The 17,289-nt window shown below is 45.7% G+C and overlaps 1 protein-coding gene across 1 annotated transcript in view; it reads left to right on the plus strand.

Moving 5' to 3' along the window:
- Positions 1–17,289, plus strand: part of LOC124622035 (15-hydroxyprostaglandin dehydrogenase [NAD(+)]-like) — a 66,986-nt gene that overhangs the window by 41,773 nt on the left and 7,924 nt on the right. The window contains exon 4 of the mRNA XM_047147593.1: positions 4,520–4,693. Within this exon, the coding sequence (XP_047003549.1) occupies positions 4,520–4,693 (174 nt within the window). The remainder of the gene's footprint in view (positions 1–4,519; positions 4,694–17,289) is intronic.

Consider the following 17,289-nt stretch of genomic DNA (forward strand, 5'->3'; position numbering starts at 1 on the left):
CAATGAGAATAATTTGTGGCACTACTAAAAATCTACACCTCTTCTTTAGCTTCGAGTATTATTTACTATTGCACCACCATCAATTTAATGAAAAGCACCAGCTGTAAGAGAGTACCAAAGGTGTACTTATTCATCAGAAATCGCTTCTGCACAATCAGCTACAGAATATACGTTACAGCAGACTCAAACCACCCTGGCCTAGGAAAGACGTGCCTCTTGTATGTGGCGTGCGACAAGAAAGGAAATCGGTTTGGGAGAAGTTCTTCCAGCAAATTTTGATACTACCAAGCGCGTAGATGGATTTGGTCTTCCCAGGAAACTGTCGACAGCTCTGAATCGATTACGTAAAAGACATGGAAAGTGTGATGCTTGTTTGTACGAACGGGAATTCAAGGAAACCCTGATGTGTGCGGATGGTGAGGGGGCCAGGGCGGGGGGGGGGGGGGGTGGAGGGGGGCGTTCGGTGTGTAAACTATGCAGCACGTGACTGAAGAGTGTTTATAACGGAAATTTCCTGATGGACTCAAAGAAGTGCATTGGGTGACATCGAGATCTGTGGACTGGTTAAGAGACCTATATATTCAGCTATAAAATTTTGGGTTTGTTTATATTATGTATTACTTTAAGTATATTTAACCATTAAGATGTAAAATCCTTGTACGAGAATGTAAAATGACGATGCAAGTCATGCAAACAGTAATCAGTATAAATAAAAATGTAAATGCTTTTGCTCAAAATCATGTATCTCCGATCTCCGGGAGTTCTTATATATATATATATATATATATATATATATATATATATATATATATATATATATATATATATATATATATACACTCCTGGAAACTGAAATAAGAACACCGTGAATTCATTGTCCCAGGAAGGGGAAACTTTATTGACACATTCCTGGGGTCAGATACATCACATGATCACACTGACAGAACCACAGGCACACAGACACAGGCAACAGAGCATGCATAATGTCGGCACTAGTACAGTGTATATCCACCTTTCGCAGCAATGCAGGCTGCTATTCTCCCATGGAGACGATCGTAGAGATGCTGGATGTAGTCCTGTGGAATGGCTTGCCATGCCATTTCCACCTGGCGCCTCAGTTGGACCAGCGTTCGTGCTGGACGTGCAGACCGCGTGAGACGCCGCTTCATCCAGTCCCAAACATGCTCAATGGGGGACAGATCCGGAGATCTTGCTGGCCAGGGTAGTTGACTTACACCTTCTAGAGCACGTTGGGTGGCACGGGATACATGCGGACGTGCATTGTCCTGTTGGAACAGCAAGTTCCCTTGCCGGTCTAGGAATGGTAGAACGATGGGTTCGATGACGGTTTGGATGTACCGTGCACTATTCAGTGTCCCCTCGACGATCACCAGTGGTGTACGGCCAGTGTAGGAGGTCGCTCCCCACACCATGATGCCGGGTGTTGGCCCTGTGTGCCTCGGTCGTATGCAGTCCTGATTGTGGCGCTCACCTGCACGGCGCCAAACACGCATACGACCATCATTGGCACCAAGGCAGAAGCGACTCTCATCGCTGAAGACGACACGTCTCCATTCGTCCCTCCATTCACGCCTGTCGTGACACCACTGGAGGCGGGCTGCACGATGTTGGGGCGTGAGCGGAAGACGGCCTAACGGTGTGTGGGACCGTAGCCCAGCTTCATGGAGACGGTTGCGAATGGTCCTCGCCGATACCCCAGGAGCAACAGTGTCCCTAATTTGCTGGGAAGTGGCGGTGCGGTCCCCTACGGCACTGCGTAGGATCCTACGGTCTTGGCGTGCATCCGTGCGTCGCTGCGGTCCGGTCCCAGGTCGACGGGCACGTGCACCTTCCGCCGACCACTGGCGACAACATCGATGTACTGTGGAGACCTCACGCCCCACGTGTTGAGCAATTCGGCGGTACGTCCACCCGGCCTCCCGCATGCCCACTATACGCCCTCGCTCAAAGTCCGTCAACTGCACATACGGTTCACGTCCACGCTGTCGCGGCATGCTACCAGTGTTAAAGACTGCGATGGAGCTCCGTATGCCACGGCAAACTGGCTGACACTGACGGCGACGGTGCACAAATGCTGCGCAGCTAGCGCCATTCGACAGCCAACACCGCGGTTCCTGGTGTGTCCGCTGTGTCGTGCGTGTGATCATTGCTTGTACAGCCCTCTCGCAGTGTCCGGAGCAACTATGGTGGGTCTGACACACCGGTGTCAATGTGTTCTTTTTTCCATTTCCAGGAGTGTAGAAATAGAAAATCGGAAGCAGGATGTGGACAGAGAGAGCAAGCAGGAGCAGATGGAGAGAGGGAGTTGGAGAAGATGGATGGAGAAGCAGGGAGGATGTGATGGGTAGACAGAGAGGTAGACAGAGGGGTCAGGAGAAGATGGACATAGAGAGGAGGAGTAGGTGGTGGACAGAGAGATGGGGAACGAAGAGGAGATGGACAAAGAAAGGAGGAGGGGGTGACAGACAGGGACAGGGAAGAGAAGGAGATTAGAACGAATATCCAGTTCACGCACATATTAGGAATGTGTGCTTTTTCCTTTCTTCTCTTCCATTTAAGCAGACTGAGTCACAACAAAGCGTGGTCTGGTACAGCTAGTATCGTTTATAACGCAGGTTAGAAAATTACGGAGCTTTTAGACTGAAGCAACTGCTCACATATTGAACGTGTGAGCATGTGGTTGATCTGCTATTCTGTTATTCTGTGCAACGTATTAATCTGAGATGTACCCTTTACCCTGTGGCTCCTGCAAGATGCAATTTCCACCCCCACACTACTACAGAAGTCAGACAGACACTCCTAACGTTCTAAAGAGAAATGCCTGAAAAACTTTCAACAATAAATTCACAAAATTTCTTACGTAACTAGTGGGATACTTGGGTACTGGAGTAGTGCTAGTTAGTGTAAGAAAAACATGAAACTAACGAAAGTTATTATTTATTTTGAAAAAATTCTAAGAAATCACAATGGCACTTTTAGTTATGAATTGAACAAGTTATATCCTGGTTCTTTTCGGAATGTGAAATTACCTCTCAAGGATAGAATTCGCTAATGAAATTTCTATACAAAGTTTAAGATTGTTATTGACTTGGCAGAAAGGCTGAGAGGCGCACCTACTCAACTTGAATAATTATCCTTTAGAATATTGCTAGGTACAGTCGAGGCTGTCGCATGTGAAATGCAGTGAAGTGTACTGTTGTGGAGAAAATATGGGGCTCGCAATAGCTGTAGTGCACAATACCGAAAGCTGCGATGACTGCTGTCTGTGCCGCTCACTGCTGACAAAGAAGATAACTCTCGTTCTATCTGGATTGACCTTCGCCAAACAAACTCTCCCTACACCTTGATGAAGTCAAGGATTCCTATTCGCCCCTAGTCTAACTATTGGCGTGGTACACCGGTCAGATAACCAGTCCACTGCGATGCCACTCAAAAATTCGCTCGCAGGCATTTAACTACTACTCTGTCCGTTCACACCGCACAATAAGTGTGTCGGCCAACACAGTGAACAACGCTTAATCGCAAAGACTCAGTATAGAAAGTCGCACTTCGATTCGCTCTCGACAGAGGTGCTCTCCCAGTGAAGTACTGAGGAGAGACTTGTTCCTCGCTCCAAGAGCGACAACAGAACGGCGCCTCTCCACGCCAGACGTGAAGGGGTATATCTTTCAGTCTCTTCCATTACTCCTTCAGCTCAAGACATCATAAATATAGTCTGCCAATCAGCATTGCTCTTCTAAAACGGGAGAATGACGTTTCGTTTAAGGCGACCAATCCGGAAATCTGTAGTATCGGCGTTTGGTGTTTGCTGTCTCCCTGTGAAAATCTCTGAAACTGCATGCTATGTGTAAAGAATGTGTAGGCTGGCCACTCCCAAACAATGTAGCAGAATTTGCTTTTAAGCCGAACACGGGGTCGTTCCTCCTTTCCGTCGGGCGAACGCTGTCTGCTCCATGGGCGTCCACCGGCCGACGTAGATGGGTTGGGACTGGCCTCCTGGCGTGCGGTTGCCTCTCTCGAACTAAAAGCTCCTGTGACCGTCGTGTCTGGAATGTATGTGTGTACGCCAGCCTCGAGTATTTCAACCACAGTGCACACTTGCGCTTTATTAGTTATTTGCATATCGTTTACATGAATTCATACAACATTGACTTTATCTTATCGAGTTTGAGTTCGAATGAAGCGTCTTGTGCGGAATATGATTGTGAGGGCGGAATATGTAACCAATGAAGGTCAGGAGACCACGACGTCTTACAAACGTTAAGGTCAGTGAATTCACGAGAATTATATGACACTGCTGATGGCCAGAAGCTGTGAGCTACACATTCACAGCAGTGACCGGAATGCTCAGTCTCCAGTCTCTATTTCAATTTAGTGTGATTGCGTTGTCACAAACCCTCAGACTGGGAAAATCTCCCGTCTCCTTCAGTCACAGTTGTGCGGTCACGTGGTCGGCTGCCAGGATGTGACGCTTGTGTGTCTGTGTGCTTGTGTGCAGGCGGCGGTGATGCGCGGCACGCTGCTGGCGCTGGAGGCGATGGGCCGTGACCGCGGCGGCCGCGGCGGCGCCGTGCTCAACGTCGCCTCCATCCTGGGGCTGTCCGCCATCGCCGGCGCGCCCGCCTACGTCACCAGCAAGCACGCCGTCGTCGGCCTCGTGCGCTCGTTCGGGGTGAGTCCCGCCCACACTCCGCATCAATACCAGCTGATGACGCAGTTTTCACTGAAAAAAAAAACACCTATCACAGTGTATAGCTGTTCTCCTCTGCTGTAAGACTGGTTTGCTGAAAATCTGCACCTTAATCTACCCTCCAATAATCGCTTCATTGTAGGACTTCTGGATTTGAATCTGCTTACTGTATTCGAGCCTCGGAATCCCTCTACAATTTTTATCCCCCACACTTCCCTTTATTAATAAACTCACTGTGTCTTGGTGTCGTATCAACTTATCCCATCGCTAGTCAACCATTGCCAACAGCTTCTTTTTTTCCTAATTCTATTCACTACCTCTTTGTTAATTACCTGAAAACTCGTCTCCGTAGCCGGGATCGCTAACGTACGCCCGTGCGATGGCGCTCCACTAAGAGGTGCGGCGCACACTTAGGCAAGTTGGTTCAAAACCTGGGCATAATACAAAAGTGAATATAAAATCGCACAAAACTGAGTTTCTTGTAGGTGCTTTGGGTCGCTTTTTAGAAATCCGATGTCGGGCTTACAAAATTCAAAATGGCGCATCCAGTTTGGCAGATCTAAAATCATAAATCTGGCTCATTCGAGCAAAATTTCTGGTATAAAGTATTGTGAGATCGCTAATAACGAAATATAAGTCGAAATTTCTGTATTGAAATGTTTTACTCGTTGTTGTTGTTGTGGTCTTCAGTCCTGAGACTGGTCTGATGCAGCTCTCCATGCTACTCTATCCTGTGCAAACCTCTTCATCTCCCAGTACGTACCGCAGCCTACATCCTTTTGAATCTGCTTAGTGTATGCATCTCTTGGTCTCCCTCTACGATTTTTACCCTCCACGCTGCCCTCCAATATTAAATTGGTGATCCCTTGATGCCTCAGAACATGTCCTACCAACCGATCCCTTCTTCTAGTCAAGTTGTGCCACAAACTCCTCCCCAATCCTATTCAAAAACTCCTCATTAGTTATGTGACCTACCCATCTAATTACTCGTAATTTTACAGTTTTCAGTCGAAATCGTAGTCACATTCGTCGTTCTTGTCATTACTGCTTTCAGAGGAATCGCTTTCGGGTTGTCTACTGGGAGATGGTTAGAAAAGCAGATCTTTTACCTTAGGTGATATCTGTTTAACTGCAACTTTCATTTCCTGTACTCCCGTGATTAATGGATCCGAAGATGCCAAAAGCCGATGAAATACGAAATGCATAGGTTTCTCACGGGAATATTTCCGTATAAAATCTTCTCAATAACGCCGGGTATGCTTACTACGAGCTTCCTGCGCTTCTTCAGACAGACGACCAATCGGCAACCGATTAGCTTCGATTGTCTCATATCCGCGCATCAAAACTGTGACCCAATGTCGGCATCCGGCATTATTGCAGAATATTGTGAATCCGGTGAATTTGGCACCCGGCTTTCGAGAAATGCAGTATATTTTTCAGTGTCCTTGGTAGCTATGTTATAATTCTGGAATTCTCTGCACAAAATATGAATAGTTTTCAGCATTTAGAGAAGAAAGCAATATTACTGGAGGAAATTTTAATCACGTAAAAAAATCATTAGCCTATTTACCAAAAAAATTATGATCACCATTCCAAACAGCTCCTCAAAAATTATACAGGAAACCCTACTGATGTTTTCTGTGTAGATAATAGTTTATGAGATAATTGCAATAATGAGGGACGCAATTTAACTTGTGGCACTCCCGCAGTATAGAAACATGACCGTCCAATAAAAAGTGCAAATATGTGCACGCAAATATATTTGAGCTCGTTGACTATACTATGTAGTTACTTGGAGGACCATTTACAAAAGTGGAGCCACGCAGAGGAAATTTTGTAGCCAACGATTTCGGAAAATATCGGTAGCAGTTAAGTTTTAAATCGATATATATCATTACATCGGTTAAAATGTCATACCTTCTGGAGTGGCACCCATCTTATTTTGTCCTGATAACTAGTCACGATCGGTGTAGTATATTAAATAGGCCGTACAAACAATAAAATGAGAAATTGGTCGTTGGTCGATTCACCGTTTACCGTCCACTGTCACGGAATGTATCATGACGACGTGAGACTCGAACGACGCCACAGCAATGGATAAATATGTGCCATTGCAATCTGCACATGATTTTGTGAGACTAATGTCAAGCAGGAACGGGCTCATCTTTTTTTTAATTTTTTTTAATTCTGCCCAGATTTTGACGCGAGTTGCCGCACTGTGCAAATCGTGGTGGTGAATTACGTTTTCACCGCCAGTATTTGGTCAGCAAGCACAGGATACGTGATGACGTAGGCTTCCTGATGATGAGTCTTTGCGCCAGTGTCCGGGATTTAATTCTAGCCTCGCCGCTTTGTCTCACAAACTGGGGGCATGTGGCAATGTTAATGACGATGCACCAGTCGGATGAGGACGTCCTAAGTTTGGTGGTCCACTTGGTGCTGTTCGAGAGGAATAGCATCACACGACACAAATATAACACAATTCTGTATATGCATTCCATTGCACTCAACTACACTCCACGAATGTACAGTCGTGGACAAAACGAGCGAGACCCCTCGCCTTTTCGTTATGCTGATCCGCACAGCTTTAAAGTCTGCTACACAGCATAACAGGCAAGGCGACGAAGTGCTACCAACTTACTATGCACAGGCGTGAAACTGAAAAACTATCCGAACTTTGTCAGACTGTTTTCAATCATGTGTAAGACTATATTAATGCTGATTAGTGTGTTAAACACAACACGTAAATATAAGATATAAATGAAAGAAGAAACGCTAATGAGTATGAACTGTACTAATAACAATGAATTTCAGCTTATCGAGATAACATAATAGTTTTAGTAAGACAAAGTACCCCAGATCGTTAGGAATTAGCAAAATATAATACGCCTTCGGCCGCGAAACGGTCTGTGTCAACGTTCAGACCAGCCATACTGGATTACCGTTGCTGACCCACCATGAAAGTGTGCAAATTTAGCACTGCATGAAGATTCATAACAAAATTCTGTTACAAATCATTCAGTGCCACACTTAAGTCAATTCAATTATTGACAGAAGCGGAAAAGGTAGGCAGTAACAAGTATGAAATTCTACAAGAGTTTCATATTGACATCCACAAGGCGCCAGAATAAAGGTTGCAATAAAACGTATTGGGGCCCGAGAAATTGCTTTACTGATAGACTATCTGCCTCCATCCTGATTAGAACCGAAAACAAACCAGACCTCCCTTGCAGTAGCAAACACCTTTCACGATGCTAGCAGAGAACCCAGGCAAACAGCCCTCTATTATTACTCCAGACATGAATAAGGCGGCAATTTCGCAATGAAAATGGCAAAATGATCTGCAGTTTCCGTTGCATAGAGCTTTCTGGACTCAAAAACATGAATTTTCTACTTTTATGTCACCGCTTATGTGACAATCATTCGGGATGTTTACCGAAATAACTAAATACTGTTATTGGCGAGTAAATTTAGTAGGATAATTCTGCTCGCAGCCGGCCGGTGTGGCCGTGCGGTTCTAGACGCTTCAGTCTGGAACCGCGTGACCGCTACGGTCGCAGGTTCGAATCCTGCCTCGGACATGGATGTGTGTGATGTGCTTAGGTTAGTTAGGATTAAGTAGTTCTAAGTTCTAGGGGACTGATGACCACAGATGTTAAGTCCCATAGTGCTCAGAGCCATTTGAACCATTTGAATGCTCGCACTTCTAAAACGCGGTGGCGTTAATACCGGGATCTGAATTAGCACGTGTGTAGGCAGATGGATTTTATTTACATTCCTGTAAACGTGATTTGGATCAAAAGCGGAGTTACGATTAATATGCTGATGTAAGGACTGCAACTAGAACATTTCGAATAAAGAGTGGGGGGAATTATTTATGCGGCCCTCACCTTCAGTAACGGTCGTTGCTATTTTCGTTGTTAGGATTTCGTCACCTAAATCGTAAAAATGGAACCCTACTAGTCTCACTTACTTGACCGTCTATCTGTCTACCCAACCCTTAAAACGCGTTTACCTCGAGCACGGGTAGACATAATGAGCGGAAATGTATCGCACTTCCTGCGGTATACGGTCCCTTGATGGTGTAAAAAATGAGCTTTTATATCAACGCAATCTAAAGATATGGCCGTCTATGTAAAGAAAATTTTCGCGAAAGGTCAAAAAATGACTCTAAGAACAATGCTACCAAACTGCTTAGGTCATCAGTCCCCTAGACCTAGAACTACTTAAACCTATCTAACCTAAGGACATCACACACGACCACGTCCGAGGTAGGATTCCAACCTGCGTCCGAAGCAGCCGTGCGGTTCGTGACAAGCGCCTAGAACCGCTGGGCCACAAGGGCCTGCGAAACCCTTTTCACCGGATGTATAATGAAAATATATACTGTCTAGTGAGGATAAACTGTATTCGCCAGCAACTCAGATCGTTTGATCACGGTACTTTTACGAAGCTACATTCAAATTTTGTACGAAGTTGTCTGCAATATCCACTTATAAACACCCTAGGAACGTCGTATGCGATATGGACGTCTGAAAACGTTGGCGGATACTGCAGTACCATAACAAGTAGTTAAGAATTTAATGCTATTGGTCCATGCATGACATTTTATTTCAGTATCAATTTAACACACCTAGGCGTTTGTCTATGGCTGAAAATAATGAACAAAAAATATACAAACATCAAACAACTTCGATGTTCAAATCAAATGTAACTCACATTAATATAGTCCTACACATGATTGAAAACAGTCTGACAAAGTTCGGATAGTTTTTCAGTTTCACGCCTGTGCGTAATAAGTTGGTAGCACTTCGTCGCCTTGCCTGTTATGCTGTGTAGCAGACTTTCAAGCTGTGCGGATCAGCATAACAAAAAGGCGAGGGGTCTCGCTCGTTTTGTGCACGATTGTGCATACTGCACACCTCTCACATATTCGCAAGGGCAGCTGCAAATATGCGCTGCGACATCTTAATTTCCATGAGTAACTAAGCCGATCTACAGCATCCTGTACCACTTTTCAGAAACACTTATTCTCTAATTATCTAGTACCCTGTCTGTGTCCATCTACAAGACAAAAACATTCGCGAACTCCTCCATTGCCACCACCCGCCTCTGCAACAAACTACCCTGCACCTTGCGCACTGATAAATACCCAGTTGCTCTTATGGAAAAGTTGAAAGACTATCTTCTGTCACCCTCATAAGGTTTTCCCTAAAACCGACATGTATGGCCAGTCTTCCCTCCCTAAAACAGCGAAGGAAATGCTCCTATTTTCTACCACTTCTGCTTCTTTTTCTTTTCCTTTCTCAGTCATTCGAGGCACTTCCTTTTCCCCTCTCTCCAAAACTTGTTTTTTATTACGTGTTTCTCTCTGTCCCTCTTCCATCCTTCCTCTCACGCCCATTACTTCTAGCCGTCAATATTTAGATCTACCTTCATGAAAATGGTTGAAATGGCTCTGAGCACTATGCGACTTAACTTCTGAGGTCATCAGTTGCCTAGAACTTAGAACTAATTAAACCTAACTAACCTAAGGACATCACACACATCCATGCCCTAAGCAGGATTCGAACCTGCGTCCGTAGCGGTCGCTCGGCTCCAGACTGTAGCGGGTTCATGAAACTTGTTGGCATTGTTGACTCTTATGAACGATTGTAAATCGTGTTTATTTTTTTCTCTTTCTGCGCTATAGAAATTACTAAATGTTTTATAATGTTCAATATTAAATATAACTTATAACATATTTATTGTAAGGAATGTGATGTAAAATATGTTGAACGCCCGGTTGGATGTAAGAAATGGTCTGATGGCCCAAATCTTCCCAGATAAAATAAGCCAATGATCTAAAATAAATTTATCGTCTACGTTTCACTTCATTTGCGTCTACATACATACACCGCAAGCCATTTTTGGTGCGTGGCTCAGGGTACATTTAACAGTTGCCAGTAGTTTCCCTTCTGTTCTATTCGCAAACAGAGCAAGGGACAAACGACTGACCATATGCCTCTGTACAAGCCTAAATTTCTCTTACCTTATATTCGTAGTCCTTATGCGAAATGTACGTTGGTGGCAGTAGGATCGTTCTGCAGTCAGCTTCAAATACTGGCTCTCTATATTTTCTCAACAGCGTCCCTCAATAAGAACGTTGTCGTCCCTCCTGGTATTCCTACCAGGCTGCGCGAAGCATCTCCGCAATACTTGCGAGTTGTTTGAACCCACCGGTAATAAATCTAGCAGCCCGTCTCTGAATTACTTCGATGTCTTCCTTTAATTTGACTTCATGAGGATTCCGAACACTCGAGCAGTAATCAAGAATGGGTCGCACTTTAGTCGAGGCGGCTTAAGTTGATCCCTAATAGCTCGTAGCGTTGTTGCGAGCTTTAAACAGCGAAGTTCTAACGGCTGCAGGCAAAACCAGTAACCGTCTAAAAATTTGTCCCAACACTAAGGCTTTGTCACAGAGAAGTTTACAACATCGCGTCACGTTATGTGTTGAGGTAAGCCCGCGACGCTGCTGCGCCCAGCTCACAGCAACTGTCAGAGATCAACTTAACGCCGATTCAGCTATAGCCATCTATACAAGCTCTCCTTTACGGATGAACCACACTTTCCTAAAACTCTCCGGATAAACCGAAATCGCCATCTACTTTCCCACTACATTCCTTATATGCTCGTTCCATTTCAAGTCGCTCTGCAACGTTACGCCTACATATTTAATCGACTTGCCTGTATCAAGCTGCACACTACTAATGCTGTATTCGAACATTACTGCATTAACTTACGTTTTTCTACATTTAGAGATAGCTGTCATTCATCACACCAACTACACTCCTGGAAATTGAAATAAGAACACCGTGAATTCATTGTCCCAGGAAGCGGAAACTTTATTGACACATTCCTGGGGTCAGATACATCACATGATCACACTGACAGAACCACAGGCACATAGACACAGGCAACAGAGCATGCACAATGTCGGCACTAGTACAGTGTATATCCACCTTTCGCAGCAATGCAGGCTGCTATTCTCCCATGGAGACGATCGTAGAGATGCTGGATGTAGTCCTGTGGAACGGCTTGCCATGCCATTTCCACCTGGCGCCTCAGTTGGACCAGCGTTCGTGCTGGACGTGCAGACCGCGTGAGACGACGCTTCATCCAGTCCCAAACATGCTCAATGGGGGACAGATCCGGAGATCTTGCTGGCCAGGGTAGTTGACGTACACCTTCTAGAGCACGTTGGGTGGCACGAGATACATGCGGACGTGCATTGTCCTGTTGGAACAGCAAGTTCCCTTGCCGGTCTAGGAATGGTAGAACGATGGGTTCGATGACGGTTTGGATGTACCGTGCACTATTCAGTGTCCCCTCAACGATCACCAGTGGTGTACGGCCAGTGTAGGAGATCGCTCCCCACACCATGATGCCGGGTGTTGGCCCTGTGTGCCTCGGTCGTATGCAGTCCTGATTGTGGCGCTCACCTGCACAGCGCCAAACACGCATACGACCATCTTTGGCACCAAGGCAGAAGCGACTTTCATCGCTGAAGACGACACGTCTCCATTCGTCCCTCCATTCACGCCTGTCGCGACACCACTGGAGGCGGGCTGCACGATGTTGGGGCGTGAGCGGAAGACGGCCTAACGGTGTGCGGGACCGTAGCCCAGCTTCATGGAGACGGTTACGAATGGTCCTCGCCGATACGCCAGGAGCAACAGTGTCCCTAATTTGCTGGGAAGTGGCGGTGCGGTCCCCTACGGCACTGCGTAGGATCCTACAGTCTTGGCGTGCATCCGTGCGTCGCTGCGGTCCGGTCGCAGGTCGACGGGCACGTGCACCTTCCGCCGACCACTGGCGACAACATCGATGTACTGTGGAGACCTCACGCCCCACGTGTTGAGCAATTCGGCGGTACGTCCACCCGGCCTCCCGCATGCCCACTATACGCCCTCGCTCAAAGTCCGTCAACTGCACATACGGTTCACGTCCACGCTGTCGCGGCATGCTACCAGTGTTAAAGACTGCGATGGAGCTCCGTATGCCACGGCAAACTGGCTGACACTGATGGCGGCGGTGCACAAATGCTGCGCAGCTAGCGCCATTCGACGGCCAACACCGCGGTTTCTGGTGTGTCCGCTGTGCCGTGCGTGTGATCATTGCTTGTACAGCCCTCTCGCAGTGTCCGGAGCAAGTATGGTGAGTCTGACACACCGGTGTCAATGTGTTCTTTTTTCCATTTCCAGGAGTGTAGAAATTTTGTCTCAGTCATCGTGCGTGCTCCTGAAGTCACCTCAGCGTAGCAAGCAGATGCAGATTGCAGCTCAACCTGTCCGCCAGACCATTTATGTATACAGAGAGTAAGAGCGATTCTACCACACTTCCTTGGGGCACTTCCTGACGATACCCTTGTCTCTGATGAATACTCGTCATCGAGGCCAACGTACCACGTCCTATTACGTAAGAAGTCTTCAGGCCACTCGCATATCTGGGAACCTATTTCGTGTGCTCCTGTCTCCGTTAATAGTCTGCAATGGAGCAAAGTGTCAAACGCTTTTCGGTAATCTAGGAAAGTGGAATCTATCTGTTGTCCTTCATCTACAGTTCGCAGGATATCATGTAAGACTACTATTGAGACAAATAACTTCAGAAAAAGCTTCGTAACACTCACATTTTTTATTTAGAACGTCCATATTTTCACCATCGACAGCATACGTACATCTATTGCGACTTCCTGTACAGCCCAACTCAAATACACTCCTGTTTGTTAAGCTAGAAGGCTATAGGAAATTAAATTACAAAACACTCAATAATTTCCAAAAAGATGTTAAAACAGTGCATAGCTGTACAGAGGCATATAATACCAATGACAGATCTAAGTATATTCTTGTATTATACAGGGCGTAAGGGGTATAAGTGCAAATAATGGTGACTGAGGACGTTATACTGAACAATATTACACTACTGGCCATTAAAATTGCTACACTAAGAAGAAACGCAGATGATAAACTGTTGATTGGACAACTATAATATACTAGAACTGACATGTGATTACATTTTCACGCAGTTTGGGTGCATAGATTCTGAGAAATCAGTACCCAGAACAACCACCTCTGGCCGTAATAACGGCCTTGATACGCCTGGGCATTGAGTCAAACAGAGCTTGGATGGCGTGTACAGGTACAGCTGCCCATGCAACTTCAACACGATATCACAGTTCATCAAGAGCAGTGACTGGCGTATTGTGACGAGCCAGTTGCTCGGCCACCATTGACCAGACTTTTCAATTGGTGAGAGATCTGGAGAATGTGCTCGCCAGGGCAGCAATCGAACATTTTCTGTATCCAGAAAAGCCCATACAGGACCTGCAACATGCGGTCGTGCATTATCCTGTTGAAATGTAGGGATCGAATGAAGGGTAGAGCCACGGGTCGTAACACATCTGAAATGTAACGTGCACTGTTCAAAGTGCTGTCAATGCGAACAAGAGGTGACCGAGACGTGTAAGCAATGGCACCTCATACCATCACGCCGGGTGATATGCCAGTATGGCGATAACGAATACACGCTTCCAATGTGCGTTCACCGCGATGTCGCCAAACACGGATGCGACCATCATGATGCAGTTAACAGAACCCAGATTCATCCGAAAAAATCATCCAGGTTCGTCGTTGAGTACACCATCGCAGGCGCTCCTGTCTGTGATGCAGCGTCAAGGGTAACCGCAGCCATGGTCTCCTTGTTGCTGCAAACGTCGTCGAACTGTTCGCGCAGATGGTTGTTGTGTGCAAACGTCCCCATCTGTTGACCCAGGGATCGAGACGTGGCTGCACGATCCGTTACAGCCATGCGGATAAGATGCCTGTCATCTCGACTGCTAGTGATACGAGGCCGTTGGGATCCAGCACGGCGTTCCGTATTACCCTCCTGAACCCACAGATTCCATGTTCTTCTAATAGTCATTGGATCTCGACCAATGCGAGCAACAATGTCGCGATAAGATAAACCGCAATCGCGATAGGCTACAATCCGACCTTTATCAAAGTCGGAAACGCGATAGTACGCATTTCTCCTCCTTACACGAGGCATCACAACAACGTTTCACCAGGCAACGCCGGTCAACTGCTATTTGTGTATGAGAAATCAGTTGGAAACTTTCCTCATGTCAGGACATTGTAGCTGTCGCCACCGGCGCCAACCTTGTGTGAGTGCTCTGAAAAGCTAATCATTTGCATATCACAGCATCTTCTTCCTGTCGGTTAAATTTCGCGTCTGTTGCACGTCATCTTCGTGGTGCAGCAATTTTTTTTTTAGGTTGGATAGTACCTCCAAGTACATGTTGCAAGAGAAAGCCGTAAATGTTTATTTGCCCGTGGCAGCAGTCAGATGTTAAAATGTGGACGCGTGGAAACAAAACGGTTAGTCTATACTGACAGTGTAGTCCATTTGGTGGTGCAATACAGCTGTGCACGAGCGAAGTGACGCAATGGTTATCACACTGGACTCTCTTTTGGGAGAACGAGGCGTAAAACCCACGTCCAGCCATCCATATTTAGGTTTTCCATCATTTCCCTAAATCGCTTCAGACAAATGCCGGAATGGTTCCTTTGAAAGGGCACGGCTGATTTCATTCCCCATCCTTGACACAATCTGAGCTTTTGTTGCTTCTCTAGTGACTTCGATGTCGACGGAATGTTAAACCCAATCTTACTTCCTTACGACCATGCAGAGAACATCAGGTTATAACGTTTTTGGGAAAACTGTTCAACGCAGAAAAAAAGTCAACCTACTGACGTGTGCACATATTAATTCACCACACATAAAAACATCACATCTGCACATATACCCATTACAGGCTGTGTAGTTATTTGAGTGGTACGTAAATTTGCCTGTACTACATTATTAAGAGAATTAGATGTATGGTGAGGATAGGGTTCTGACAGCGGTCACGTAGAGCATTCAGTTACCCTTTTCCAAAAACTGAAAGACTGAATTGACGTTATCCGGAAATCCTCTATGAGATCGAAGTCGAAACCTAAGAAGATCGTATATTTACATTTCAGTAAAAATATTCAAAAATGGCTAAAAATGGCTCTGAGCACTATGGGACTTAACTTCTGAGGTCATCAGTCCCCTAGAACTTAGAACTACTTATACCTAACTAACCTAAGGACATCACACACATCCATTCCCGAGGCAGGATTCGAACCTGCGACCGTAGTGGTCGCGCGATTCCAGACTGTAGCGCCTAGAACCGCTCGGCCACTTCCGCCGGCGTAAAAATATTCATCATCCTGTTCTTCTGTATAGTGTAATAGACTTGGAGGGACGCATTGTTTAATATTTGGTCCCTTTAAGATCAATAAGATGAATATTGACTATCCAAGTACTATTATCCATTTCTCTAATATGTTCCCTTAATGTACATCTGCCTGCTCAATATAGTACTTGGGGCATTTTCCACAATAAATTTCACAGATGCATGATTTACTGAACGATTCACTTTTAATATTGTTACATTGCGTTGGTTTCTGTAGCGTGTTATTGCTTCCCTATTCAGCTTCCCTATTCAGGAATGTTCTCATAAGCTCAACAGAAATTGTACCAAGGTTTCGAGTCGTGGGGAACATCATTTCTTTAGTTCTTTTGTTTTACTTTTTGTTAATGTGATCTCATTTTCGGTCATGTTTGCACTGGTATCCCGTCTTTTGTTATATAGGATGATTATAATTAAACCTTGAAAACGCTGTAGAAATAACACCACTGTTCAGAATGAGATCAGACAGCAACGCAATATTATCGGAGAAGGGGGAAAACCTATGGTAAAACAACAAAACTAGTGTTAAAATTGATTAATAAATGGCGCTGTATGTGTCATAATACGTAAATGACAACACCAGTCATGCGCACGACCCACTGAAGTTGGCATAAACACACCGGCGACATGGCTATTTAAACACGCCGGCTACATGGCTATTCCTCATTTCGCGTCTGTGACGTACACCAAGACTCTCTCAATGGAGGATAGCGCTCTGCTTGCAAAGCCGTATTACAAGACTGTGCACATGTCGCTCTGAAGAAGTTTGCCGGCCGCTGTGGTCGAGTGGTTCTAGGCGCTTCAGTCCGGAACAGCGCGGCTGCTACGGTCGCAGGTTCGAATCCTGCCTCGGGCATGGATGTGTGTGATGTCCTTAGGTTAGCTAGGTTTAAGTAGTTCTAAGTCTAGGGGACTGATGACCTTAGATATTAAGTGCCATAGTGCTTAGAGCCATTTGAAGAAGTTCCGGACACTGAAGGGTCTGAAAAAAGGCGTTTGACCGATGGCTGCGGTGGGTCTGGTGAAAATGACTCCGAAATTAGGAAAGACCGGTTCTTTTGGTGTGCAACCTGGTAGGGGGAGGAAACGAATTGATTCGACGTTAGTGGAAGCAGTGGCCAAAGCAGTGCAGGAGGAGACGAGTGGCGGTGTGCAATCGTGTAGTGCACGGAGAATTGACCAAACATTGAACATACCTGTGAGCACAGTGCGTAAAATCCTACGAAACATCCATCTTTGCTATTCATTCAAAATTACAGATATG

This window comes from Schistocerca americana, chromosome 7, assembly GCF_021461395.2.
Source record: "Schistocerca americana isolate TAMUIC-IGC-003095 chromosome 7, iqSchAmer2.1, whole genome shotgun sequence".
Lineage (NCBI taxonomy): Eukaryota > Metazoa > Arthropoda > Insecta > Orthoptera > Acrididae > Schistocerca > Schistocerca americana.